The sequence below is a fragment of the Zootermopsis nevadensis genome, unplaced genomic scaffold, assembly GCF_977971745.1.
Source record: "Zootermopsis nevadensis isolate Lab colony 2312 unplaced genomic scaffold, Znev_1.0 Znev_ptg000002l, whole genome shotgun sequence".
Lineage (NCBI taxonomy): Eukaryota > Metazoa > Arthropoda > Insecta > Blattodea > Termopsidae > Zootermopsis > Zootermopsis nevadensis.
The window spans coordinates 13,283,153-13,310,261 of record NW_028259134.1 but is presented as its reverse complement, the minus strand read 5'-3'; the positions used below and the strand labels follow the sequence as shown (position 1 = coordinate 13,310,261).

Genomic DNA, 27,109 nt, shown 5'->3' with positions numbered 1-27,109 from the left:
AAAATGAAGCTAAGCATAAACACTGCAGTTAATTTAAAACATGTATTTAAAATGTTGAGCAAACATACGCAAAAACAATCTTAACTCAGTTCCTTCAACTGGCAGCATAAATGATAAATTTTGAAACTAGTAGAGGTAAATTTAATTTACATATATTTATAAACTGTCTTCTGGATTCACTGGTTAATTTTTAAGCGTCATAGAAAATTTGTAATCCAAAGCAATGAGAACAGTCCAGTGGACATTTTATGACAATGAAATAAATGTAACGCCATTCTTTGTAACATATCAGTTATTACACAACCATTATAAGGAGCGCCATATCAGCTCATGACATGCTGATTAACAAATGACTATGTCGAAGTCTGGCATTATGACAACCAGTTACGTTGGCGTTAATGAAATTGACAGTATAATTTTAATACATTAGTAACTTTGTGTGGTTTTATTTAACATGTATCGCACAAAACTCAGAAGCTTACTTTCGCATAAATGGTTTTCGTCTGATGGACTATTGGTAGTTACTAGCAATTTATCTGCATATTAATGACTTACATTTGTTTTCAGTATATTCCTTTCATGAGGGTAGGGTAGTAGTAAGTTGAAAAAGATATATGATGGTAAAACGATCCATTGCATTTATAGACATTAAAAGCAAGCCTATTTAAGTGTGCCTCTGACCAAGTAATTACTGTGCCATCTCTCATGCAGACTAATGTTTAATGGGAGAGAAAAACATACACAATTCTCTTTTTGTCATATGAATTTATTTTACAGGCAACGCTGCCAAAGGAACAGGGCATTTCACATGATGCTGCAAAGGTAGCTGGGCAATCAGTTGCCCTGACAGACACATTTGGTCGACATCACACCTACTTGCGCATATCACTTACAGAGCGCTGCAACCTTAGATGCAAGTAGTCAGTTATATTTTGTGATTAAAATATGATACTGTTACTTTATATTTTTTATATCTTTCATTTTTTATTAATTCTGCCTGTTTTCATTAATTTAAAGGACCTTGCTAATTTACAGATGTCACATACCAGTACATCTGACACTTTATAAAACTGGCTGAAATTATTCTTCTAGGTCAGTACTGCATGCCAGCAGAGGGAGTAAAACTTACAGCTCGACAAAATCTTCTTACAACTGATGAAGTAATCCATCTTGCAGAACTGTTTGTGAAGGAAGGAGTAACCAAAATCCGTTTAACTGGAGGAGAACCAACTATTCGGAAGGATCTTGTTGAAATTATTGGTAAGCATATGATCCAGAAAAATATGGCTGATTTGTTTTAAACATAAGCTTCAGGAAATTTATATTAACTTCCAATCAGTATCCTTTCACACAAATGCCCCCTTAAAATTTACTTGTTGTGGAAGTTGAAAATCAAATTTTTAAGACACTGTTTATTGCCTTCAACTGTTTGATGACTTTGCAAACACACATGAGTTATGAACTATATGCTTTATAAGCAGATGTTGCATGAAACACAGTTACAGCATTTATAATAGTCTTTCACCCTATGAGAAGAAAACTACATAATCAGTGTCATAAACTGTACACTTCACCAAACATTATGAAGGTGATTAAATTAATGACAGTGGTCACGCAGAATGTGGAATGTAGGTCACTTGGGAAATGTGCACAAAATTTTTACCAGATAACCTGAAGGGTGATGGCACTGTGTAGATGGTCTGTACTGCTGAAGATATAAACAGGAAATCTCTCCATAACATCTACAATACAATCTACATCTACATATTGCCATCATCCAGATACAAAATATAAATTAACAGTGAACTACCATGACATATTTGACCAATTGTGTCTTCTTTGAATTACATACTTTAAATACAATCTAATAGCAAATTAAGATCTGTTTAAAATAAATCAATTCAATAATAAGTAATAATTAAACATTATTTTGTACCTCAGCTGTTGTCACTAAAGTTACTGCATTACAGATGGCAGTCATTTTTTTCAGCATCTCTGAAGCAGATTGAAGGTCTACAAACAGTGGCCATAACAACAAATGGACTAGTGCTAACTCGTCAGCTGGTAGCCTTACAGCAGGCTGGGCTGGATGTTCTTAATGTAAGCCTGGACACACTCTGTCCAGCACGTTATGAGCAAGTCACTAGGAGGAAAGGATGGGAAAGAGTAATGGCAGGAATAGACTTGGCCCTACAGTTAGGTTACAGTCCAGTCAAGGTAAAGATTGTTGTCTCATAATTGGCTTTTAAAAAATAGGAGTTTTAGTAAGCCATATCACATCACATATTCCCAGAATCATAAGTTTTTGCTCTACAAATGTTGTTGTCTTCAAGAATTTGTTCTAGGCAATACAATGTCAATAACTGACTGTATGAAGAAAAGCACTAACAGTGACAAAAATCACACTTCCCAACTACACCAGATCAAATTATTACATAAAACATTTGGTGTGTGTGTGTGTGTGTGTGTGTATGTATGCATGTAAATTTGGTCTCACATTACCCCTTTCTTAGTCTTTGGTGTGATTGGTAGGTGACCATAACTAACTTTATATGGTGTGATGGCATAGTGGTAAATAACAACACAGGTGACCTTAAGGTGAATCATGAATCAGAATTCGTACTGACATCTGATGTTGCCTGCAGCACAACTCAGGAAGCATTGTTATACTTTACCAAAAAACAAAATAAGGTTTAAAGTGATTTTGTACTGACTTATAAGTAATAAGTAAATTAATTAGCACATTAATATGATTATAAATTTAACTGATGATCTTCAGTATTTGTGTTTGTGAGTTCAGTAACTTTAAACCAAAGAGGTTGGGAATGGTGGCTTGGCTTCAAACCTACCTCCTTAACAGTTTGATACACTCTTCTTTCATATTAAATAAGTAATAGTCACAACCACTGGCTATTTCAAGATGTTATGTTCTGATTCAACGGTAAATATGGTTTACTATCCCAAATGAAATCTTTGATTGGTTACTTCATTTACATTTTAACTACAGAAATTATTCAAACTATGTTTGCAGTTTCAGCTTGTGTCCATTTATGCTCTAACTAGCTTGATGTACTTACAAAGTCATTACACAAATGTTTATGTCATTTAGGCTCCGTGCATAACTAGAAGCATGTCTGGTGATAAAATAATGGCCACCAGTAGTTTAACTATCCACTGAATGAATGATTTCTTTGTTTTAAAAATGCAGTTGCATGGTTAGATCTCTGAATTGAGTCCATTTCAACAAACTTAAAGGGAATAAAATATATTTACTTTCATTTAACTGAACACCTGCATCAGTAAGATGGCTTGCCTGAGTAAGGCTGCAAATGAAAAATCAATAACACAATATTTCTTGAACTTACATTCTGATTACTTTATTAGCCAAGATTTTCTGGCCAAATAACATCACTTTTGTTTCCAAAACTGAGGAAAAAACAAACAATATGAGCATTTCTAGGATTCATAATTCAGTTATGAAAGTTACAAGTACATATGACAAAAGAAAACCCTCTTCTGTCATTGAGCTGAGTAGATCCTCTAATAGTTTCATCATTGTAAACAAGTGTTTAAAAATTATATATAATGTGAAGAATTTATTTATAGCAAATCATAATTAAATCTGTAACATGCACCTGTCTTCAGAAACTATCAGAATAAAATTATTATGATGAGAAACTAAACATTTTAAATTAATCATAATATTCCATACTGCATTAGGTAAACTGTGTGCTGATGCGAGGATTCAATGATGATGAGATCTGCGACTTCGTTCGACTGACAGAAGACCGTGCTTTAGATATCCGATTTATTGAATACATGCCATTTACTGGCAACAAATGGATTGATGAGAAAATGGTGTCATACCATGAAATGGTCCAGATATTGAAAGCACATTGGCCAGATATTCATACTTTGCCAAATGGCCCCAATGATACATCCAAGGTAGGAATCATAACTGCTTACAAGCCAAGACATAGTTATAGGTACCTGATACAGTTTTAATTATTGTTACAGATTATAAATAAGTAAGTATTGGCTATTGATCCTGTGGTTCTTGTTCTTGAATTATATAATTTAAGATAGTATCATGTCAAACAGAAATACTGTTAGAACACAGCAAAACCACATAAAGAGTTCATTCTTTAAATATCTATATTTGGATCCTTTGGGTTTTTTATTTCAAAATCTACCCCTTCAGTGGTCATGTTTCTATTGCATACTGATTTCTTTCCTTGTTTTTTCAAGTTTCCCACAATTATCTTTCCATATATATAAAAACACACACACAGTTTTTGTCCAAGAACCACTCACAGATGACCACAGCAAATCTCATAACTGCAACAATATATGTAGACCACTTACTGGTTTCCAGCAATAGAAGTTCACAACCAAGAATTTGGCATGTTTGTATGCAACTTTTTAATTATCTGTTCTCCAGAAATATGAATTTAGTTATGTATATTTTTAGCTACATTTATAATGTTTAAAAATTGAAACAAGTGACTACTAGAGAAATCTTACACATTTTTCTTGTTTAATGGCAGCCATGTACATTAGTACCCACATAAATGGGTGAGGAGGAGAAGATGAACATGACAGAGTAAAATTACATACTATGACTCCTCCCCTCGAAGATACAATTGACTAACATTGACATGTGGTACAAATTCCAAATGCAATTTGGAAGTTTTATATGGTGGCAAATTCCTTGATATCCAAACAAAACTGCTGGTAGTCTGTCATGTTTTGTTATGTATCTATATTAATTTCTTTAAAAATTTGTTGTCATATGCAGGCATATAAAGTCCCTGGTTTCAAGGGACAAATTGGATTTATAACTTCTATGAGTGAACACTTTTGCGGTTCATGCAACCGTCTTCGAATCACAGCAGATGGAAATCTTAAAGTGTGCCTCTTCGGAAATGCTGAGATCTCTCTCAGGTAAAAAAGTGTTAAAACAGTACAATAATAAAAATATCACATATAAAAAGCATCATACTTCAAGTCACTATCTAACCACATAAGTGTTAACATTTACAGGGATGCAATGCGTAATGGATGCAGCGAAGCTGATTTACTGGCATTAATTGGAGCAGCTGTACAAAGAAAGAAGCAACAGCATGCAGGTAAGCCATATGACAAACCAACAGATTTTCCCCATCAGTAAGGCACCAGCATCTACAACATGGACACCATTTCCTGGTGTGACTGTTGATAATGTGGCAGTCTCTGCAGCACTACTTTCATCTCTGACTCCATACAGCAAAGTGCTTATTGACAACCTAACAGTCACTCAGCTAATTTTCCACTTGTTATGGAACCCAAAGTTTCATTACTGTATTCACAAGAGCCTACCATTGCACTCTATCCTACGTCAGATAACACCAATCCACATCATCAGAATTGGTTTATGATCCATTTTAGTATTATATTCCCATATATGTCTATGCTTCCTGAGTGATCTCTTCCCTTCAGGTTTCCTGATACATTTTTTGTGAATTTCTAATCTCTTTACATACCCCATCCATCTCCTCCTCAGTACGATCACCCAAATATTTGGTGAAGAGTACAATTTATAAAGCTTTTCATCATGCATCTCTCTCCAACCTCCTGCTACTTCTGCTTTCTTAGATCCAAATATACTTCTCAGCACCATTTTCAAACACCCTCAGTTGATGTTCTTCCCATACAGCAAGAGATTAAGTTTCATACCCATATCTCATGTCCATTTTGCATTGTATATGATGTTGCAAATAATTTGTCAAAGTCTGAGGCATGAAAGATGTCACTTAAACACATCAACCTTGACTTCTATGTTGTTGCATCTGATCCTGCTCAAAGACTGGACATTTCTTACATGGCATATTTCATCTGTTCTTTTAGTATAAAATCATATCACAATCTTTCATAGCTAAAGAATGGTAACTCCACAGAGCAGAGTCCTTGAGAACCTAATAGTATGCTCAGCTAGTCAAGAAATTCCTTGCCTTTTATGGAACCCAAAGGTTCATTACTGTGTTCAAAAGCACATGCCACTGGTCCCTATCCTGTACTAGATGAATTTGAAAAGTATTTTGTTGTCTAGCATCAAACAGGAATTTACTGAAAAATCTGTACCACATAATACTACTGGGCCACAAAATGTTGCTGTGAAAACATTTTTTGTGGCATATAGATTTCATCATTTAGTATTATAAGAAAAATGATGTATAGTCATACAAAAATGCTTGGCTTGACATCATAAACAACAGTCATTTCTTACAGGTATGCAGAATCTTTCTAAGATGAAGAATCGACCTATGATTCTTATTGGTGGATGACTATCATGTATGTACATCTGTATGAAAAAAATAGTTCTAGTGGTTTAGAATGAAGAAAGGAATTAAAATAAATTTTATGACATATCTGACTGGACACTCATAATCCATCTATAGGAGACAAACTTTTTCTCTTATTTCCCAATTTTATCAAATGTTCAATCACAGAAATTTTACTTTCAGTATTCACTGGCTGTCTTAAAACATTCTTTTAACAATCTTGTTATAACTGGCTATTCATCTTCAGGCACAGTGTTTAAGCACAAGGTTAGATGAATGATATGAATTCAATATTTCAATTCTTTTCCAGGTCAGACAACTGCCTATAATTTGCACTGGAATCTGAACACAAAAAACTACCAGCTAAACAGAACTTCAAATATACCTCATGTATGGAATCCGAATTTCTTTCTGAACCCCATAAATACAGGAATTAAAAATAAATTAAAAACACTTAATATACGTAGCTTCTGCTCTCTCACAAATGATAATCTGACACATGTAGATGAAAAAGGTCAAGCAGCAATGGTTGATGTTGGCAACAAAAGTGTCACATCTCGTATAGCCATGGCCCAAGCTGTAGTAGAAGTTGGAGCTCATATATTAGAACTCATTGAGCAGAACAACCTGAAGAAAGGAGATGTGCTGACTACTGCCCAACTTGCTGGCATAATGGCTGCTAAACGGACATCTGAACTGATTCCTCTGTGTCATAATATACCACTATCACATGTGAAGGTAGACTTGAAATTGGACAAAGAAAGTCATGCTGTCATTATCACGTCTGCAGCAAAGTGTGAAGGTAAGACTGGTGTGGAAATGGAAGCTCTTACAGCTGCTGCAGTATCAGCTCTGACCATCTATGATATGTGCAAAGCTGTGAGCCATGACATAATCATTTCAGAAGTCAAACTAGTGTTCAAGACTGGTGGTGTTAGAGGTGACTTCAACAGGAAGTAATTCCAACAGAATAACCTAATTTTTAAAATGTATTACATGACAACCTCCTGTACAGCAGGGATGATGTTATGATGCAAGATCTTTCCAAATAACAATGCTTGTTCACTGTTTGACCTCACTTTTTCCACATTTTCATCTGTCTGGTGAGTGTCTGGACTTCCAGGTCTTTCCTGACCCTCTTTATACTTTTTATGCCACTCAAAGACACTTGACATTTTCATAGCATCAGCATCTAAGCCTCTGTTAACATCTGCAAAGTTTTACTCATGCTTCTACCTAACTCTGCACAAAACTTGATGTTAATGCATTGCTCCAACCACCAATCACTCATTTTTCCACCAGGATGAAAATACATGCTCACGTAACTCTGCCACTGCTTCGCTACTGTCACCTTATTTGCTTCATAAACATACAAGACACAACTACAGACATCATAATATGTCGCTGCTTAGTTACTGCTCACTACTCAATGTGATATATGTGGGTATTCCAGCAATTTAATTGTCATACCTCATACAGCACATTTATATAGAATAACTCACTTACATATCAAGTACTCTGATGTAACGAAGTCCACATATTCGACTCTCCTATATTTTGCTACGTGAAGAATTTATTCTACATGGTCATGGATAAAAAGAAACTTAAAACACCAAAAAATACTTCTCCAAGTCAAATAAACCACCTCATAACATCAGGTAATAGAGGACCAAACAACTCCTGAAACCAACATGTTTCCTGGATAATTTCAAAAGAATAAATTAAACCATTTATTGATATCAGCATATGTTAGACTTACTCATTTAAGCCTATGTACAGTAGAAGAAGTGAAGGAATTCTGTTATTTAGGAAGCAAAATCACAAAAGATGGATGAAGCAAGGAAGACATTAAAAGCAGATTAGCACAAGAAAAAAGAGCCTTCTTCAAAAAGAGAAGTCTACTAGTGTAAAACATTTACCTGGAATTAAGAAAGATTTTTCTGAAGTTATATGTTTGGAGCACAGTGCTATATGGAAGCAAAACATGGTCAGTGGGAAAGCCAGAAAGAAGAAGGATAGAAGCATTTGAAATGTGGTGCTATAGAAGAATGCTGAAAATTAAGTGGACTGATAAAGTACGAAATAAGCTGGTCTTAGACAGGATAAGCGAAAGAAGAAGTCTAGGGAAAAATCTTACCAGAAAAAGAGATAGGATGGTGGGACACATTCTGAGGCACCCAGGATTGGTTAATTTGGTAATGGAAGGTACAGTTGAAGGGAAAAATTGTAGGGGGAGACAAAGATTGGAATATGTGACGCAGATTTTTGAGGACATGGGCTACAAAAAATAGGTGGAAATGAAGAGATTGGCGCAAGATAGGCGAAAATGGAGGACCGCATCAAACCAGTCGAAAGACTGATGACAAATAAACAAACAAATTACTTATAATATTTTACCTGCTCTGAAGTGAGGCCTCAGAATCGGACACTTGTGTTGGGGAAGTTCCCTCTAGAAGAAGTACTAGCACTTGTTCCTGCCACATTACCCTGGACAGCTGCTGTTACTGCCACCTTGCTACCCTCTTCATGAGTTTTTACTGTGAGACTAGTCCGAGGTCCAGTACGCCATACATTACTCTTTTCATCTATTACTGATGCCTCCACAATCAACAAATACTGACCACCAGTTGGAAATGCTAGAAGGAACTGTGCTGTAAAGAAATCACGATGTGGAGCAACTGTCTGGGTTAACACAGATCCTCCATCTCCAACAATCTGAAATAAATCAGTTTGTTTCAAACTACCAGTCCATGAAAGTGCATATTTTTATGTGTAAGTTGTGAAGAGTGAGCAATGACTGACAGCAGAAATAAGAATGTCAAAGATTAAACCTGTAAAGTCCTGTTTTGTCAGATATATTCTATCAATGATTGCCCACAAACTTGGTCACAGTGTCATAGTTCATGACAAGTTCGTTAATTCTGTATCTACATTATAAGCATTCATGGTCAAGTTTTGTAATAATCCAGAAGCCAAGGAGTTCACATTATCAAACTTATTACAAAGAAACTAAAGGTTTTGTTAATTAGACATGTGAAATTAACACTGAAGATGTTTTGTGAAAAATGTTGATTCATAACTTAATGTTTATTGGCATAAAATAATTTTAGTAGTACAAAAGCATGTTACATTCCACAAACCAAAAAAATCAATGTTCTTTACTTACACTCTTTGGTTCCCAAACTATCCACTTATTTCCAGATGTAAAAAAGGACCATAAGCCATTGTTTTATGCTGTCAGTTTCTTAGATTTAATAATGACCTATGAGTCCACATATCAAATTCATCAAACAAAGAAACATTATTAACTGTTACAAATTCACTAGAAAGGAAAGTTCCTACTTAATACCACTGATCAGTATTTATCTGCCAACTTTCAGTCAGTCATTCCTTCCAATAAGTAGGTAGAAACAACATTAATACAATTTATTCAACCCAAACACAAGAAATATGTAATTAAAATATTCTTTACATACTGCCTCTTATAATGTCCAGTATGGATAACATAATGAAATGTCATGCTCGGATAATCATTACTTTGATTTCTTTTGTACATATCTGCCATGATACTACTTAAAAAGGATTCCTTGAAATCTCCAATTTTATTCTTCATCCTGTGGTATTAATAAGTCTATATTTTCTCATAATTTTAATCAAATTCAAGGTCAGATATAGAGCTACTAAATATAGCCAACAAAAACCCACTATGTTTACATAACAAAAGATATGACTGATATCATATTAGGGAACATCATAATCAGACATGTTTCTGTCACAAAAACTCTGTAAATATTACTACATGCATGTTGGCTGTTTTATGGACTGAAAGGTGTCATAATTTTTTTAAAAAAAAAATGTTCAGTGAAATACATAATGCACATTATATTTTCATATGCTGTAAATTTGTTTTAATTTATTAATATGTAATGCAATAAAACAAGTCACATAATGTCATTCAGGAATTTATTTTTGTGTGAATGATGTGCTGTGTATATGACAGGATATAGAAAGTTGGATCCTTACCTTAGTATCATGATTAGTGTGAACTGAGCGAGCCTGAAGTTGGGAAGACACAGTTACAACCACCCCACTGACTCGTCGGAACAGACCAGGTCTCTTACCATGCTGGATTACACCCTCCACCTTCACAGCAAGTTGAGAACCACTTTGTACACTTATAGACTCCCCCACGACCCGGGGTTGAGGAGATATAGCCAACTGCAAAGTTGATCATTATAGGAAAAATTAGGGTTACACTACTGTTCCTGTTGCTTTAGATTAAGATAGACACATTCTACAAATGAAGGAAACTGATCAGATGAAGATGAGATTAAGGTCATAACTTCAAATAAAAGCACGACAAAAATTTAATTTTCTATGAATGAATATTTCAATTTATTTCTGTAAACAACAAAGTGTTAGTAATTACATTACAAACAGTGGGTTTTCAACATCTTCATTACTAGGAATTTTGTATGACCAAGAATTAAATTGTGTTCTTAATTGTGAAAATATGCAGAGCAGAATCATGTTTAATTACAATATTTGATTCACTTTCAATCAGTGATGAGGTTAAAAATGTGTGGAGTTACACCTCCACTACCCCATACACCTGCAAGGTATGGTGCTTAATTCATAACAGGCCACAAATTGCTTAATGTCTTGAATAAACTGTGTCAATATTAATATGTTTTGCAAGCACCTGCTGTCAAACTAAAATCACCTGCAGAACATTTTTTAACACTTTCATTTCATCCACACATTCATCAATGTAATGTCATTCAAATGCCTCTCTAAGCCAATTAGACCATGACATAACAAAGATTAATTAATGTAAAGCAATAAAATAACAAATTTAGACAGAACACTACAAAAAGATTTTATGTTACACATTCCTTCTCTGTAAAGAGACAGTTATTAAAAAAGATCTAAAAGGGACTATATAAGATAATTTGACAACTACCTTGACACTTGTTGACTGAAGAACCTGGAAGAAATATCGTGGGAGACATAAGGAAGATTCTGCCAGGATCTCCACTTGCCTTAATAAGCAATCAATATGCTGCAATGAAGAATGCAGATAATTACAATTCAGTCTTTTGTATCAAACATAAGATAATGTTCATTAAGAAATAAAGTCCAGAATTTTTCATAAACTATGTGTAGGTTATTAATGATGCAGTTTGATCACAGCCATAATAATAAAACTGCCCTTCCTGCATATCAAAAGTAGAAGTTATGAAGCTCCTAAATCTAGAACATTGTAACACAAATTTAAATTAACAGTTCAGGCTACCTGTTAAACATATTTTAAAATTTAACAGTAAGAAAGTAAATCCAAACCAGTAGAATCTGTGACTCACATTCTTACTTTTGTAAAATATTACTATAAAGTGTAATTTTGTTACAGCCCTAACTATATCTTTCATTTTATTTCCATACCTGATGTGTAATGGTTTTAAGATCTTCGTTTCTAGTCAACTGTTGTGCTACCACACTGGCCTCTTGGCAGCATCGAATCAGGTGCTGCGTTTCCAAATTTGTTTGCTGGTAGCTTAAATGGAATAGCTGAATTATAAATAAGTTTCTAAACTGTACATGGTTCTAATGTATTAAATTCCTGTATTCAGAGGGATCAAATGATTTGTTTACATAAACAACTCTGGGGATGACGGCTGTCTTCTGGGTTGTTGTGCTGTATAGTCTGGTAGAAGTTTACTAACATTTCAGAGGTTCTTGCTGCCTCCAACATCAGTTACCTTCATACTAACCACCATGAGAACCTCAAGTCCTAAATCTGAGGATATGCAATACAATTTCTTAAGATCAAGAAACCTCATACTAGAGCTGTTAGTTCATACTAAATAGGTTGAATATCTGGGGCAGTGTATTACATAAAGGTAAAGTTGTCTCTGGTGTTTATTAAGCACCGTGCAATGAAGATGTATGGGATAGTAGAGGTATAGTTCCACTCTCTCTTGACCTCGGTACTAGACAGATGTGAGCAGTCAGTGTCACACCCTGGTACACATTTAATAATGAGGCTGGGTAGATCCCAAAACCAGTCTGGATGTAGAGACTAAGACAAATATCTAATGGCCCTACCAGGAATCAAACTGGTTATCCAGTATGTAGTTGGTCATTATACTGACTGAGATACCCTGGCTTCTCCATGTATTACATAAAATGAAGTAAACATTCAGCATTAAACAGAAACCAAATCATATTCCAAACAAACACTACAGCCATCTATAAAACAAATTCATAGCATGACTGGTCACATAATTTTTGTACAATGTACCATGAAAAACAAAACAGTTTACAGGGCTAGTCTAAATGATGTTCCTGATTTGAAACACGTTACTCACGTTTTATGAAATTCAGATGCACAAAATTGGTACCGATGGAAAGAGAAACTCTCCAAGTTTATGTTAGTATACTTCTCGGCCGCGTAGTAACACTGTTCGCCGCCAGGGGCGATATGAGAGAAAATGGCTGCCATCGAAGACAGGGGAGCCTTTTGTGTCCTGGATTTCCACGTTCACTGGTCTGTTATTAGTGTGCAACGGCATTTCCAAACCAAGTTTGCGGCAGATTAACCCAGTGGGCATACAATTCGTAAGTGGTATTCCGAATTTAAGAAAAGGGGCTGCATCTGTAAGAGAAAGTCAACCGGCCGCCCGTTGGTAAGCAAGGAAACAGAGGAGCGGGTCCGTGTACGTTTCACATGCAGTTACCAAGGGGGCTCACATTGAACACCTGTGATGTACTGAAAAAAAACTTGGAGAGTTTCTCTTTCCATCGGTACCAATTTTGTGCATCTGAATTTCATTAAACGTGAGTAGCATGTCTTTCATATCGGGAACATCATTTAGACTAGCCCTGTATTTCTGTGTATAGAATGTATACCAGCACTTACATGTGCATCTTCCCACTCTTGTTTTTTACCAATCTTACTTTTGAATGCATGTTTGATCTATCTCACCTGAACTCCAATAAGATCTCATCTTGATAATTGGCTTGAGCTACTCTCTCCACACTATGAGCCATCAGTACACACATCTGCTGTAGGCTAAGATGAAATTAAGGATAAAGACAGTAGTCCAAACACATATAAAAAAAATCTGTCCCACTATACACCATCGAGGCGCTTGGGGGGAGAGGCAGTATAGCTACTACTCATTCGTAACCTTGGCACTAAGTGGGGGTGAGTGGTTAGTGTCACACCCCAGCCACGCTTTACCCCTGGCAAAGGACCCCGGTACCCATTGGATAGGAGGCTGGGTGGGCCCCAGAGCCAGTCTGGATGCAGATGTTAGAGGAAGAATCCTCTGCCCCTGTCAGGGATCAAACCCTGGTCATCCAGTCTGTAGCCAGTCACTATCCTGAACTACCCCGGCTCAGTCGAAACACATATATGGGTCTAAAAATACTAAATCTTTCAACAGTCTCCTTTAAAATGACTCATCACAAAGCCCTGAAGTGGCACACAAGCTGACATGTATTCATACATTCTGTCACTAAACACGGGCCAAAGCCAAAATGTGTGTCCACAGAGACTTATAACATAAATTCTGTATACTGACATCAATATCAATGTGGTTTTCCTCAGTAAGAACAGCATTCTATTAATTACAACAAAAAGAGTGTTTCTTTATGTGAATTTTAATACCAGTACTAAAATAATGTGGCTGAGACCAGATTTCTATAGTGCTGAACAGGAGAATGATTGTGAAAGAGAAATTAGAAAGGATATGAAAGTGACTGGGTGCCATATTCAAGGTAGTGTCCAAGCAGAAGTACTAACCACTCTACTGCAGCAATTGGTAGCTCTGTTTTATACATACAAATTATCAATTTACACATGACAGAAATGTTTTTTGAAGGATACATTTGAATGTTAGCAAGGGAAGCAGGATCAGCATCAAAGGCACTCTGATACAGTTTCCAGTAGAGTTCACCACAGGATCGAAATTCCTTTGCACACTTCCTTAACTAAGGACCAAGAAAAGCAAAATAAAATGTAATAATTTAATGGTGCTGATATTTTTAATAGATTGTATATAGAAGTTTCCACAGTTAAAAGCTTCACAGCCTTCAGATTGATCTTTTATGAAATTTCACAAAGAATTACCAGTTATGGCTTACTATGAAAGTTTAACCCAACTTTTGGCTGGAGAAACTAACGCCAGTTTTCAGGATCAAACACAACATTATCTAAATGTGCAACACCCTCAATTTAAAATACAGTAGGTAATATAGATAAATGAACTGAATGGTATGGCACCTGAATTCATATAAACCTCTAAGAGTCAGTTATCCCATCTCCTACAAATGCAGTAAGAAAAAACAGATTTTCTCTGTCCTTCAACAACATGTAATCTACAGTGGATAAGTAAACATTTCCCGTGAGACACAAGCCAAGATGCTCATGATAACATCTACTATATTTTTAAGCTGTACCTGATTTGTGATGTGTCCATATCGCTGTAAGTTATCCCGAGTTGTTTCTGCAATTGCTGATGCTACAGCTGGAGGAGGGGCTGTGCACAGGCTGTGACATGTGTGCACCATCTGTGCCAGACATTGTAAGAACTCAGCTCTCAGCCTGGTGTACTCTGACTGAAACTGCAAGCTCTGCACAGGGGTACTTGCAGCCTATAACATCACCAACACTTCGTTTTACATCACTGAACAAGGAGATCTATCTACCAGTGCCATATTATGTCTAATTTCCTTCTAGAGCAAACTTTCTGAATGTCATATATTGTGCAACCAATCTCGGTTATAACAGCCTACTAAATAAGGCCCTGACAGTTCACCTTATACTGAGCCAGTTCAGTAAGATTCACTGCAGTCATGAAGTGAATGTAAAACAATTGTAGGACTTACATTCTACCAAGACACAGAAACAGACATGGTAAAAACATGCCAACACAAATACGGGAAGCATTCACTCTCCAGAGAAAGAACCCATATATATAATAGCAGGTAGATAAAACCAGATTTCTCATCCTAGGAGTGAATTTTTGAGAGAAGTGATGAATGTCAGCAGAACATAATATGCTTATAAATTAATGCATAAATGAAAGTTCATCATCTAATACCATATATTATGATCAATCGTTCCTGGAATTTACAGCAAAGATTTGAGACAAAGTAACTCAAAAGGTAACATCAACCTCCCTGACATTATTAGCCTTATAATGTAGGTGAGACTATATAAAATGACAAAACAGTACTCAAATACATAGTGTGACCTTGATATAATAAAAATTTATAAAGTTCAGAGAAATGCTTAACCTAAAGGATACTCATAATGCTTGAAAATAGTTGAAATACATCACCTTCAAGTATGTCTTATAACTTCCAACAACATATATTACAATATGGTACTGAGGTTTAAACAACACATAGGCGCATCGATATTTATTATTTTTTCAAATGGTTATCATGGATAAAGAATAAATCAGCATTTTCAACATCTTTAGCATTATATGAACCAAAACGTTTAAGTATTTTATTGCCTTGTATTTTATTAACATACACAATATTAAAAAGAATGTTAGTAAATGTTGAAGGCATTAATGAGATCTATGCTTCATATTATGTACCAATTGTTTGCATGATAAGCCATTGTTAAAGAAACTAATAACTTCAAGTTACATGTGAAGTAGAATCATACTAAATTGACATAAATGAAAATAAATTAAACTACAAACTTAAGTCTAGACCACCCAACACTAAATTTAATTCAAGACCATTCACTAGTTTCAGAGATGAAATATGTGGAATGACATAACCTCCAAATTGTGAGATAATTTTATGTACTCTGTGAAAATTATATAAAAAATTACATTTGGATAGAATAGCTTATATATTCCATCCAGTAATGTGTTCATAGGCTCTGATAAGAACTCCTTTCACAATTAAATGAACCATAATACAAATTCAATGCATCAGTTACCTTAAGTGCTGCGACAGACTTGCTGTAATGTGCCACAGCCTGACTAAGCCGCTGTATGAGACTCGGCTGTTTGGAACAGTCCAGGAGTTCTGCCTCACCACGACTTAGTTCTTCAAGTGACACTAACCAAAAGTGGAAGTGCTCTGAAGACACTTGTTCTCGCAATTGACTCAAAATGCCAGCTGACACACTGTGATGACCATACCTAAAAACAGAAACACATAATGCACATAATGAAAATTCAACATAAAAAACAGCTCAGCTGTTTTACTTTAGTATCAGATGATAAAAACCAGATGTTGCAGTGTTAGCACTCCTGCTCCATCTGAGCCTACACATCATTTGTCTTGACATATTTCTTTAATTTGGAGCCTAACAGGCCCATTGTTTATCCCTAGATGATACATGAGTGAAGAATATGGAGCAGTGGTGAATGATACTAGCAGGTAAAAACTTTCTTATTGCCACTTTGTCCACCACAAAACCCACATGGACTGACATGGCTACAAACTCAGGTCTCAATGATGAGAATCCAGCAATTAAGTGCCTGAGCTATGGCATAGCCAAAGCAAGCACCTTAGAAAAGGCATGAGAGATCAGTTCATATCTCATCACTGCAGAAGTATATACAGTGAAACCTCGATGCATCGTTTTTGGCGGGGGTGGGAAATAAAAACGATGAATGCGGGAAAACGATAGATGCGGGAAAGCATTAAAATTTTAAAAAAACGAACAATGTTTCTCTTTCAAAGTTACTTCTTTTTACCAAAAACGAAACTTTACGTTTTAGGCCAAACAGAGCCCTTTCCACGTTCAAAATGCTTTCTTCGTCACGTTCACTAATATGTGCATTAAAGAACGACTTCACTTTTGCCAATGCAGCGTGTGCTTCGGCAAAACTCGGCAAAGTTCGGGCTCGCATTCGTCGTTTCTCCCTCTTCCTCACCGCTCCCTCAACCTTCGCGGACTATAACAGGAAAAATGGAAGTACTATTACTGCCGAACTCAACGAAACGTAGCTGTAGAAGACACGATATGAACCAGAAGAATGAAAAAGTTTCGCTCGCCTTTCCTTTGTACTTATAATAAAAGCATTTGTGAAGAAATTCACACTGCACATGCCATCTGGCATCGCTGGAACGAAATATGAGTGCACCCAAATTAAAATCGTAAAATTTCTGACAATGGGCACCGCCATTCACTCCAACTATCACCCCTGCACCGCTGACCCCTCATTCCAAAAGAATCTGTGCTGGTTGGGCGACATAACAGGTTACCGCTACTGTGTATTCCAAAAACATTCTGCGTCTTTCGGTATTAATTTATCTCAAAACCCAGCATTTTAATTTCTCAGAAACGATCATTGCGGGAAAATTGTGGGCCGGGACTAAGATTTTTGAACGATCGATGCGATAAAACGATAGTTCGAGGAACGATAGAAGCGGGAAAATGTAACATTATTTTATATGGGATGTATTCGGGACCGAACAAAACGGACGATGCATCCGGGAAAACGATAGTTCCGGGAACGATGGATAGAGGTTTCACTGTATACACTCTGATTACCTGTAGACAAATGATTGGTCACCGTATAATTGTGCAAAGAGTCTGGTTCCTTCCCCTTTGCAGTGATCAGTCATATCAGAACCAAATGATACCTAAAGACAACCAAATGAAACTAGACAGTAGCTATCAAATAATTTGATACTTTCCATCAATAGTGACTGTACTGTGTTGCCACTGGGATGTAGCTGACTCAGAATATCAGTAAAACTATACCACATTGGCAGACATGTATTTATGTGACTGCAGAATGTGATCAAATGCATTCATTACACAAAAAATGAAACAATGCTCTCATTACAACTGGAAAATATTTTTATACTATATTTCTGCATAAAACACTATCAAAATAAACTCCTCATTGTAGGTCTTACTCACTAAATCAGATTTTTACAGTACTTGATTTTGTTCCAATACTATACAATAACAAAAAAGTTACCTGGCAGCAGACCGGGCAATCCTGTAGTTTGACCATAGACTGGTCTTTTCAATAGCTCCTTCTACTGTGCGTCTCGCCTCAATGCTCCATTCATATCCAGCCATGGTTTGAAACAGCAATGTACAAAGCATTACCTTCAACACAAAAATAACAAAACAGGTAAAAGTCTTTGCTCTAAAATCAATATTAATTTTTAACTTAATATTTTGCCTACACTGCTCAAATTTCATGCTAAGCAAGTGCTTAAATAACACATATGTCTACTTTTCACATTCAAATAAATATGTAATTTTGCATAATTGACAAAGAAGTTGCTGGTATAGCAAAATCAGCTTATAATCTTGTATCCTATTAGCTTGTGGGCACAGTAAAACACCAAACAACTACACCCCGCTTCTGATTCAAAATTTGTAAGTTGGTATCAGCTCTATGATCATATGATCCAAAGGCCATGCAGTATGACATTTACATTAAAACATTAGAAACTGTTCAAACAAACCTTGGTATGAACTTGTTCTGTACTGGGCTCTTCAACACACTTCAGATCTCGAAGTTTCTCCAAGATATCTGGTAAGAGAGTGAGTAGAGCTCCAGCCTGCAGACCTCCAATAGCACCAAGAGCTTCACAGAGCTGAACACTGCATGATCCTGAATAAGTCACGGATAACATAACCATTCAGACTCAACAGTAAAAGACCACTAAGTTTAACTTCACTACTTTGGACCCTGAATAATTCAGACTGCCTTATTTTTTATGCATGTATCTTATTTATCCAAATGAAGATTCTCCCTAAATGAGAATTTAATATATTAACATTTTCATAAATGTTAACTTTTTATGGGCTACTCTTGTGTGTGTTCATCTTCCAGTGTGGACACAATGTCATGCAGGATAAGGATCACCAAAACATGAATTAAATCACAAAGCTATATACAGAGAAGAGACTGAGAAAGCATCCACTGTACACCATCAGAATATGGGGCAGACAGACAGCTTTACCATTTACCTTTAATCTGAGTTCATTACAAACATGGCCATAGCTATCAACACAGTCTGTGTTACTGAACAAAGAGAATGCCAACCTGATGTGCCCATGAGACGGGTCCCGATGAGGTCAACAAAACGAGTACAAAGGTCTCGATGCACTTGGCACAAGCTGACTGCACAATGAAGGCAAACTTTAAGTTCATAATTATGTTCCTGCCCTGAGTCACACGTCACCAGGAGGAATAAAGACTCGACAGTGTCCACAGCCTCAGTTACTCCATGAACTGGCATTTCTTCCTTGTAACTAAGACAATGAAACATTATACACTGATAATGATTTATAAATTGAAGAGTCCAGTTCAAAGGTGGGGTGGTTCCAGTTATGGCCTAAATTTAGTGTTACTTTGTTTTATATACAAAATAAAATTGCCTGATGTATTGGTGTAAAAATGGCATGGCTCAAGTTATTAGTTTTCCTTTTATAGTGTAAATTTAGCAACACCATGTAGTTTTAAACAAGAACTTAAATTTTTAAACACTTTCTGCTCTTCTCCAAACATCTGTTAATGTGGAACCATGTTCTTTTTGCACTAGATCCTTCTAGTGTTCCATGAATTAATATTTGTTTATGTTCTGTGGTATTTAATATGGCAGAATTAGTGCTTTAAATCAGGGGAAGACATCTTTATTTTAAACAAATGAAAGTATGAGAATGCCACAGAAAATAATTTTTAAGCAAACTATGAAATAAGAACAAAGACAATGGCTTCTCAAGGGGGGGGGGGGGGGGGGGGGAATATATATATATATATATATATATATATATATATATATAAACGAGAAGTTAACAGAGAATCAAATAAGAAGTGCAAGTGTGCAAGTATGTGAATTTAATTATGAGCACTTAAGGTACCAGGTATCATATTTAAAGAAACAAGGACAAATAGAATAGATTAATATAATAAAAAAAATGTAAAAGACAATTTTTTTTCTTCAAATATTCGAATAAAACCGTACAAGACAATGGCCAGATCAGTTCATTCACATGGATTAGAGTCTGGAAAATAACAATATTAGAATAGCTGAAACTAGTGGAATTCACTTCCTGAGAACAGTAATAGAAGTTGCATTCTGAGATCAAAAGAAGAGTGAAGATGTTATAAAAAAATTAGAGATTAATAATATTACAGAGAGAATTTCAGACTATAGAAATAAATTATATGAATATGCTAAGAAAATAGAAGAAAATGGTATCTCAAACAGACTTTAATGGGGAGAGAACACAGCATTGGGCATAGTATCTAAAGCTGATGATAATGATGCCAGAGAACACAGAATAAGAGGCACAGGAGACTTGTAAATACCTTTCAAACTAATGCTGAACTAATCCTAAAATGTCTATGATGAAGACAACAATTATAAACTGAAAATAAATACCTAAAAGTCTCAGTAAGTTCACAGTGAAAATCTTCATAATTTATACTGTGATCAAATTGAGAAAGATGAGATGAGCAAAGCATGTAGCATGCATGATAAAGATAAGAAACTAATAGGTCAGAAGGCAAATGTCTTACCAATAACACACAATCCTGGTCATGACTTGTACTGCCTTTGCAGCAATTACAGGATTACTTGAATAGCAACTCTGACTACACAGTTCCATCAAAGGCGAGTCTGAAAGTGTACAGAAAGAAAATACTTCAAAATTACTTCATATAATTCTTCATTCAATACATTTTACTTTCAAGGACGCCCTATGTTATGTCTGAACCATCAAATGTGTCAGCCTACTTCAGTTTAAACAGTAAATGGAACTTCTACACATTTTTATAATGTGTCAGTTAGTACAGCTTCAATCATTTTAAGCACTTACAAATAATACAAGAATATATTCCGGACAAAATACATTTAAGTGTCAGAATATACGAGGGTCGCTCATTAAGTAATGCCCCACATTTTTTTCCTCAGAACATATTTATTCAAGATGGCTCAAATTTAGTGACAATATAAATCAATGTTTCCTTTACACATACTATTTTTCCACATAGTCCCCATCAACTTGTACGGTTTTACGCCAGCGTGGAACAAGTGCATGCATGCCTTGCCGGTACCAGCTCTTGTCCTGTGCACGTAGCCATGTCCTCACTGCTTGAATCACGCTCTCGTCATCTTCAAATCTTGTTCCGCGGATAGCATCTTTAAGTGGCCCAAAGAGATGGAAGTCGGAGGGTGCCAGATCTGGACTGTAGGGTGGATGGGGTAGCACCGTCCAACCCAATTTGGTGATTTCTTCCCGGGTTCTCAGACTTGTGTGAGGGCGTGCATTGTCGTGCAGGAGCAAAATTTCTGCTGGATGCTTGTGAGGCCGAACTCGTCGAAAACGCTTCTTGAGGGTTTTCAGGGTCCTGATGTACGCGTCTGAATTGATGGTCGCACCTCTTGGCATCACATCCACAAGAATGACCCCATCACTGTCCCAAAAGACAGTCATCATGACTTTTCCGGCGGAGGGAGTTGTCTTGAATTTCTTCTTTCTCGGTGATTGAGGATGATGCCACTCCATTGACTGCCTTTTTGTCTCTGGCTCAAAGTGGTGTATCCAGGTTTCGTCACCTGTAATGATCCGGGACAGAAAGACCTCTCCCTCAGCATCAAAACGCTCCAACAATTCAGAAGAAATCGTTTTCCTTTGAATCCTGTGGTCTGCTGTGAGACTTCGTGGAACCCATCTTGCGCACACCTTCGAATATGCGAGAGCCTGGATAATTGCAATCACACTTCCATTGCTGACTGAAAGCTGTTGGGCCAATTGTCGAGTTGTGATGCGCCGATCCTCACGAATAATGGCATCCGCGCGGTTCAACATGTCTGGAGTGGTGGCTGTGGCAGGACGCCCAGAGCGCGGCAGATCACGGAGCTCGGTTTCTTCACTTCCTGAAGCTTTAACTCTCTTAGCCCAGCGACCAACGGTGCTCCTATCGACTGCACAGCTTCCATACACAGCACACAAACGTTTATGAATGTTCACCACCGTTTCTTTTTCAGCAACAAGGAATTCAATTACAGCTCGTTGCTTGTAACGAGAGTCGTTCACAGACGCCATTTTAACAGTTCACTACAGCTCCGCTATCGGTTGGAATCATTTGAAACTCCGTACACGAACGCGGGAAACATCAAATCTCAAGCATGTAAAAGTACACTTTTCTATCTTCATTATTGGCTGAGAAAAAAAATGTGGGGCATTACTTAATGAGCGACCCTCGTATATAGTATATGAATCATATTCTTATTTAATAACTTGCTTTACACCTTATTTAATGCTGTGCCACAAAAATATTGTTTGTTTACTTTTGTGTTCTTTTAGCATAAATAAAGTAATGTGGGTCAGTCACTTTTTCAAAATGCTTTATAACACAACTATCTACATATAAACACCTTCATTATTAAGCTCTGTTTAGATTTCCTGTGCTGTGTGGTAAAGCTTATATGTCAACAGATGTTTATGGATATGAGTCCACAATGTCTGCTTCTAACAAAGTAGCATCACTTCAAGGCTCATCAACAGAAATGTTATCTACTTCACCATCACAATTCTCACAGCTACTTATATGTCACACGTGTAATCACAATTACTTGCAAAAAACACCAAATAAAGCCATAACACATGATAAAATAAGCCTAAAACTAAATATAATAGAACCCAGTATAGTGAACACCAGACTCATCAAAGCCCTTACCTGGGTGCAGCTGGGAATGGCAGGTTGCAGTGGATTTGGCCAAGACTTGTAGAACATCCAGTGACCAGCTAAGAACTTTCTGATATGGCGTGTTGAGGGCCACATCTACAATTGCTTCTACAGCACCTGGTGGCCATAGATGTGCACCCTGCCCTGCAAGCAGGTGGAGTCCCTGTAGAACCTGAGCTTTCACAGCCCACCGAGGATCAGTTCGTAGATAATGAAGCAAAAGCGACACCTAATAAAGGAATGTTATCTATGAAGTTGTATTTCTTTGGTAATTCAGGCCTAATGAGTGTTAACGAACAACTGGGAAGCATGCTGATTGTGGTATTCTGAGTTGTTGTGCCACATGGTCTCCTAGGTGCTCACCAACATTCTGGAAAAATATATTGTCTCCATCTTCAAGGTGAACTTAACTTTACCCTGAAGGTAATATATTATTCTGAAATATTGATAACTACATCATGTAAACTTCAGTTGAATTCACCCTAAGATGAAAGAGATACATTCTTCTGAAACAATGTTAACCCCTACAGAACCACACAGCATCATGAACCACAAAGCCACAATCAACATCTTCACCACTGTGAGAACCTCAAATCTCATGCAGACGGAAGTAGTCACGGCTTATATGAAGGTACTGTCCCAAACTGTGACATTAGGAAAGATCTGAAAATATGAACATTATAACAAAAGTTGGTAAATTAAGGATGCAATGGAAACCAATCTACAGAATTCCCTTCAAAGCTTCAAGTAAGACATTGAATAAACAACCATAAAAACCAGGGTCAATGTGGTGAGATAAAATAAATGAAAATTTACAAGCGAAGACACAGAATAAACATGGACATGGAGACAAGAGGAGTACTTGTGGGAAAACAGAAGAGTGGAGGAGACAGGCACAGCACTAGCCATCCTGGTAGAAACATAAGGACATGTAACCCAACATTTACCTGGAGAAACTGAAGGAAATAAAAAGCCTCAACCTGGATATTCATTACCTACCTGGTATTTTACAAATGCAGATCCCAATGTTTCTTTGTATGGTATTTTTTGATTCTGTATAAACTGCAGGGCTTTTAGCATCAAATGAGATACAGGATGATTATGATGGCAAGTTGGAAAACACTGGGGAGGAACAGTTCACGGTACTATTCTCAGGGAAACCAGAAATGTAATATGAAAAGTTGTCCCTGTTCTTAATTACCACACCATGAAAGTTTACAGGAGAGTGGAGGTCATCTTCATGCTTGTCACTTTACCCATGGTGAAAGAGCCCCCAGTATCAGTATCCACTGGGCAGGAGGCTGGATAAGTACCAGAGCCAATCTGGATGCAATGACAAAGAAAAAAACTCTGCCCCTGCCATAAATAAAACCATGGTTATGCAGCCCATAGCCTAGCCACTATGCTGACTGAACTATATAATTCACAACAGCCAGTGCCCTGCTCAGGACTCAATCCAGGTACCTTCAAGCACAACCCTGGAATGTCAGCTCAGATACAATTTTGTGGATGACTTCCAAGAACAAGTATAATACAAACAGAGAACATAAACACATCTATACAAAACCACAGCCCAAACATCATACTTGAATTCTTATTGAGGAACTAATTAAATTAAATCATATCTCTAACCTGATTTGGAATGTCAACCAATGTAGCAGACGCCAACTGTGTCAGAGAGTTTAAGGTGACTAAAACAAATTCTTGAGCAGGATAGCTTGGTAAAAGGTCAGTGCACAACTGCCTAACCATGGCAGCTGTTGATGTATCATGGTGCATATGCTGTAATATGGGAATCAGCTGTAGCTTCATGTGTGCTGGCGTTGCCAATCCCTGGATCATGTCTGAGATCTTATTGCACATACTCAAAGCAAACAGTCTGAAAAAAAAAAGATTAACAAAACTGATTCTTGGGAGACCCCCTGGTGATCCTTATGGGGGTGATTTGTGTTAACCTTAAGATCAGGCTCATGAATTTTAGGACAAAACAAACATTTTTTGTTGGGCATGACCTCGCAGGTAGAATTCTTAAATAACACTGCCACATTCATTCACCAAATGCAACAGGCATTCCAAATTATCTGGCCTGCTATAGTGAGGATAGAGTGAAATAAACAAATACAGGGTTAACAAGACTCATTACATAAAAAACTGACAACAGAAAAGAAAGACTATACAAAAGATTGTTTAGCTACAAGTATCTACTAGATCCAATCATCACAATCAAAAGAACTTTTAGTGACAAAGGAACATTTCCCCAGGAAACTACTTATGACAAAATATAAATCATAAAAATGGTGTGAAAAGACAAGAAACAGTGGACCAATACCCAAACTAAGAATTGAATAGTAGTTTTATGTGTGTGTGAAGAAGTGTTTCAAGATGTACGATACACAAAATATTTTCTATGAGAATGTGAATTTGAATAAGTAGGATTTCAGGTTCTCACAATTTTTTTAGTATAAAGATGGGTGTCTTTTAGGTTACAGCACCCATGTAGTCTGGTAGAAGTTTACCAACATTTCAGATGATGGCCCTGATGATGGAGGAAGCAAAGACCTCTGAAATAAACTTCTACCAGGCTACACAGCACTACATACACCCCAGAAGACAGCAATCTTTATTAAGTTGAATGTTTTAAGTATTTTGCTAACATTTCATTCTTTCACTTATTAAATAATAAAAATATATTTTGTTCCCTGCATGTAGCACAAAAATTCTAAAGAAATTCATTCGCACACAGTCAAAATGTTATTAAAACCTGATTTAAAATTGTGGAATTTGTGGACATTTAAGAAAATTGTGATTTTCTATAAGTTACTTGCCAAAATGAAGTACCGAACAGAAAATAATCCCACATCAGATTCTGGATGGGGTTTAAAAGCCTAAACCCTGAAGGGCTGTTATTTTCAGTTTTTAAAGGATTCCAATTCTATCAGGGAATAATAATGACTAAAATATACTTAGACTGTGCAGCAAACTGCATGGCAGCGTAGATAGCTGCTTCCACCTCAACTGTATCATGAGAATCCAGACTACGACGAATGCTATGATGTACCTGCTGCCTCTCTGGAATAATCCCAGCAACACTACCCAGAGTCCTCAAAGTAAGAGCTCTAGCTACCTGTTAAATGTAAAATATTTAAACACTAAATTACATAATATAAATACAACTTTCACTATTTTACATACCGACAGCACTACTTACTGGGTCATTTGAATGTATGACACTGAAAATTCGGCGTACAAATTCATCAACATTCAATATTTTATCTAGATGCTTCTCACTTTGCTGACAAACACGTAACACCCATACACGCAAGAAATTATTCCTGAAACAACAGGAAAGGGTCATTAGTTGTATATCTACACTGCACGCCATCCAATGCAAAACGTAATAAATAGTTGAGCTCAGCCCAAGAAATGTCAGTATCCTGTCAATTTCAAATGGCATTCGCTGCTGATGGAATAATTAATGTAACACTTCTAATCTTTAAAAATCCCGCCCAGCTGAAGTCCATGCACGAGCTCCCCAAAGTCAATAATCCTCACCCAACTCTGAATACATCTGCAAGTTTAAGCAGAGATGAATTAATAAGAATCGGGAACGGATATTTTTCAAACAGTCTTGGAAATCTCACAATTGCTTCACACTGCTCTCCAACACGTCCAGATCGAAGACCTATAACAGAGAGAATACATATTATGTAAGAAACATAACCTCATTTTGTTGCTGGTAACGCTTATTTTAAAAAAAATTGAGTTTACTAAAACCCTGTGTTGATAAATTACCTTTATCTAACTCTGTTAATGCTGAATTTGCGTCTTGTTCAGGTTCACCCAACCCATTTTCATTGAAAGAATTAACTCTAACACCTAGCATTTTTCAAACTCTCCCATAAACACGGCCATATATTGGTATATATTTGAGACACAGATGTTGACAATTGCCAACGCCAAATGCTTCACAGACAACTTCACAACACAGTTTGGCTGCTTTCCACTGGTTTATATTTTGATAAGCCAAGAGTTATTTGTCTTATTTGTCCGACGAGACTAATCCAATACCGAGGTCAATGACCACTA

General features: G+C 36.5%; 2 protein-coding genes and 1 pseudogene across 4 annotated transcripts; 2 read left to right on the top strand and 1 right to left on the bottom strand.

Annotated features, from left to right (window-relative positions):
* The first annotated feature begins 15 nt into the window (after positions 1-15).
* On the top strand, positions 16-10,274 carry Mocs1 (Molybdenum cofactor synthesis 1). Of its 3 annotated transcripts, XM_022068994.2 has the most exons (9): positions 269-517; positions 778-913; positions 1,093-1,260; positions 1,991-2,217; positions 3,721-3,945; positions 4,799-4,944; positions 5,044-5,129; positions 6,268-6,330; positions 6,631-6,661. In XM_022068994.2, exons 1-8 carry the CDS (start codon positions 455-457, stop codon positions 6,321-6,323), a joined length of 1,107 nt encoding a protein of 368 aa, XP_021924686.2. In that variant the 5' UTR covers positions 269-454; the 3' UTR covers positions 6,324-6,330; positions 6,631-6,661. The 3 variants fall into 3 exon arrangements, with proteins under 3 accessions (XP_087206112.1, XP_021924684.2, XP_021924686.2); XM_087349986.1 differs by lacking the exons at positions 269-517; positions 6,268-6,330 and adding an exon at positions 16-135 and having other exon boundaries at positions 6,631-10,274; XM_022068992.2 differs by lacking the exon at positions 6,268-6,330 and having other exon boundaries at positions 266-517; positions 6,631-10,274.
* defl (Integrator complex subunit 7) lies at positions 3,352-26,991 on the bottom strand. Its single transcript, XM_022068975.2, has 18 exons — positions 26,816-26,991; positions 26,576-26,705; positions 26,232-26,355; positions 25,987-26,147; positions 24,656-24,902; positions 23,015-23,252; positions 20,852-20,951; positions 19,373-19,581; positions 18,789-18,937; positions 18,290-18,423; positions 16,288-16,492; positions 14,784-14,978; positions 14,212-14,315; positions 13,306-13,392; positions 11,763-11,874; positions 11,284-11,382; positions 10,344-10,538; positions 3,352-9,035 (listed from the first exon to the last, which is right to left on the bottom strand). Exons 1-18 carry the CDS (start codon positions 26,904-26,906, stop codon positions 8,736-8,738), a joined length of 2,880 nt encoding a protein of 959 aa, XP_021924667.1. The 5' UTR covers positions 26,907-26,991; the 3' UTR covers positions 3,352-8,735.
* LOC147875074 (uncharacterized) lies at positions 8,027-10,274 on the top strand (annotated as a pseudogene).
* Positions 26,992-27,109: the final 118 nt, after the last annotated feature.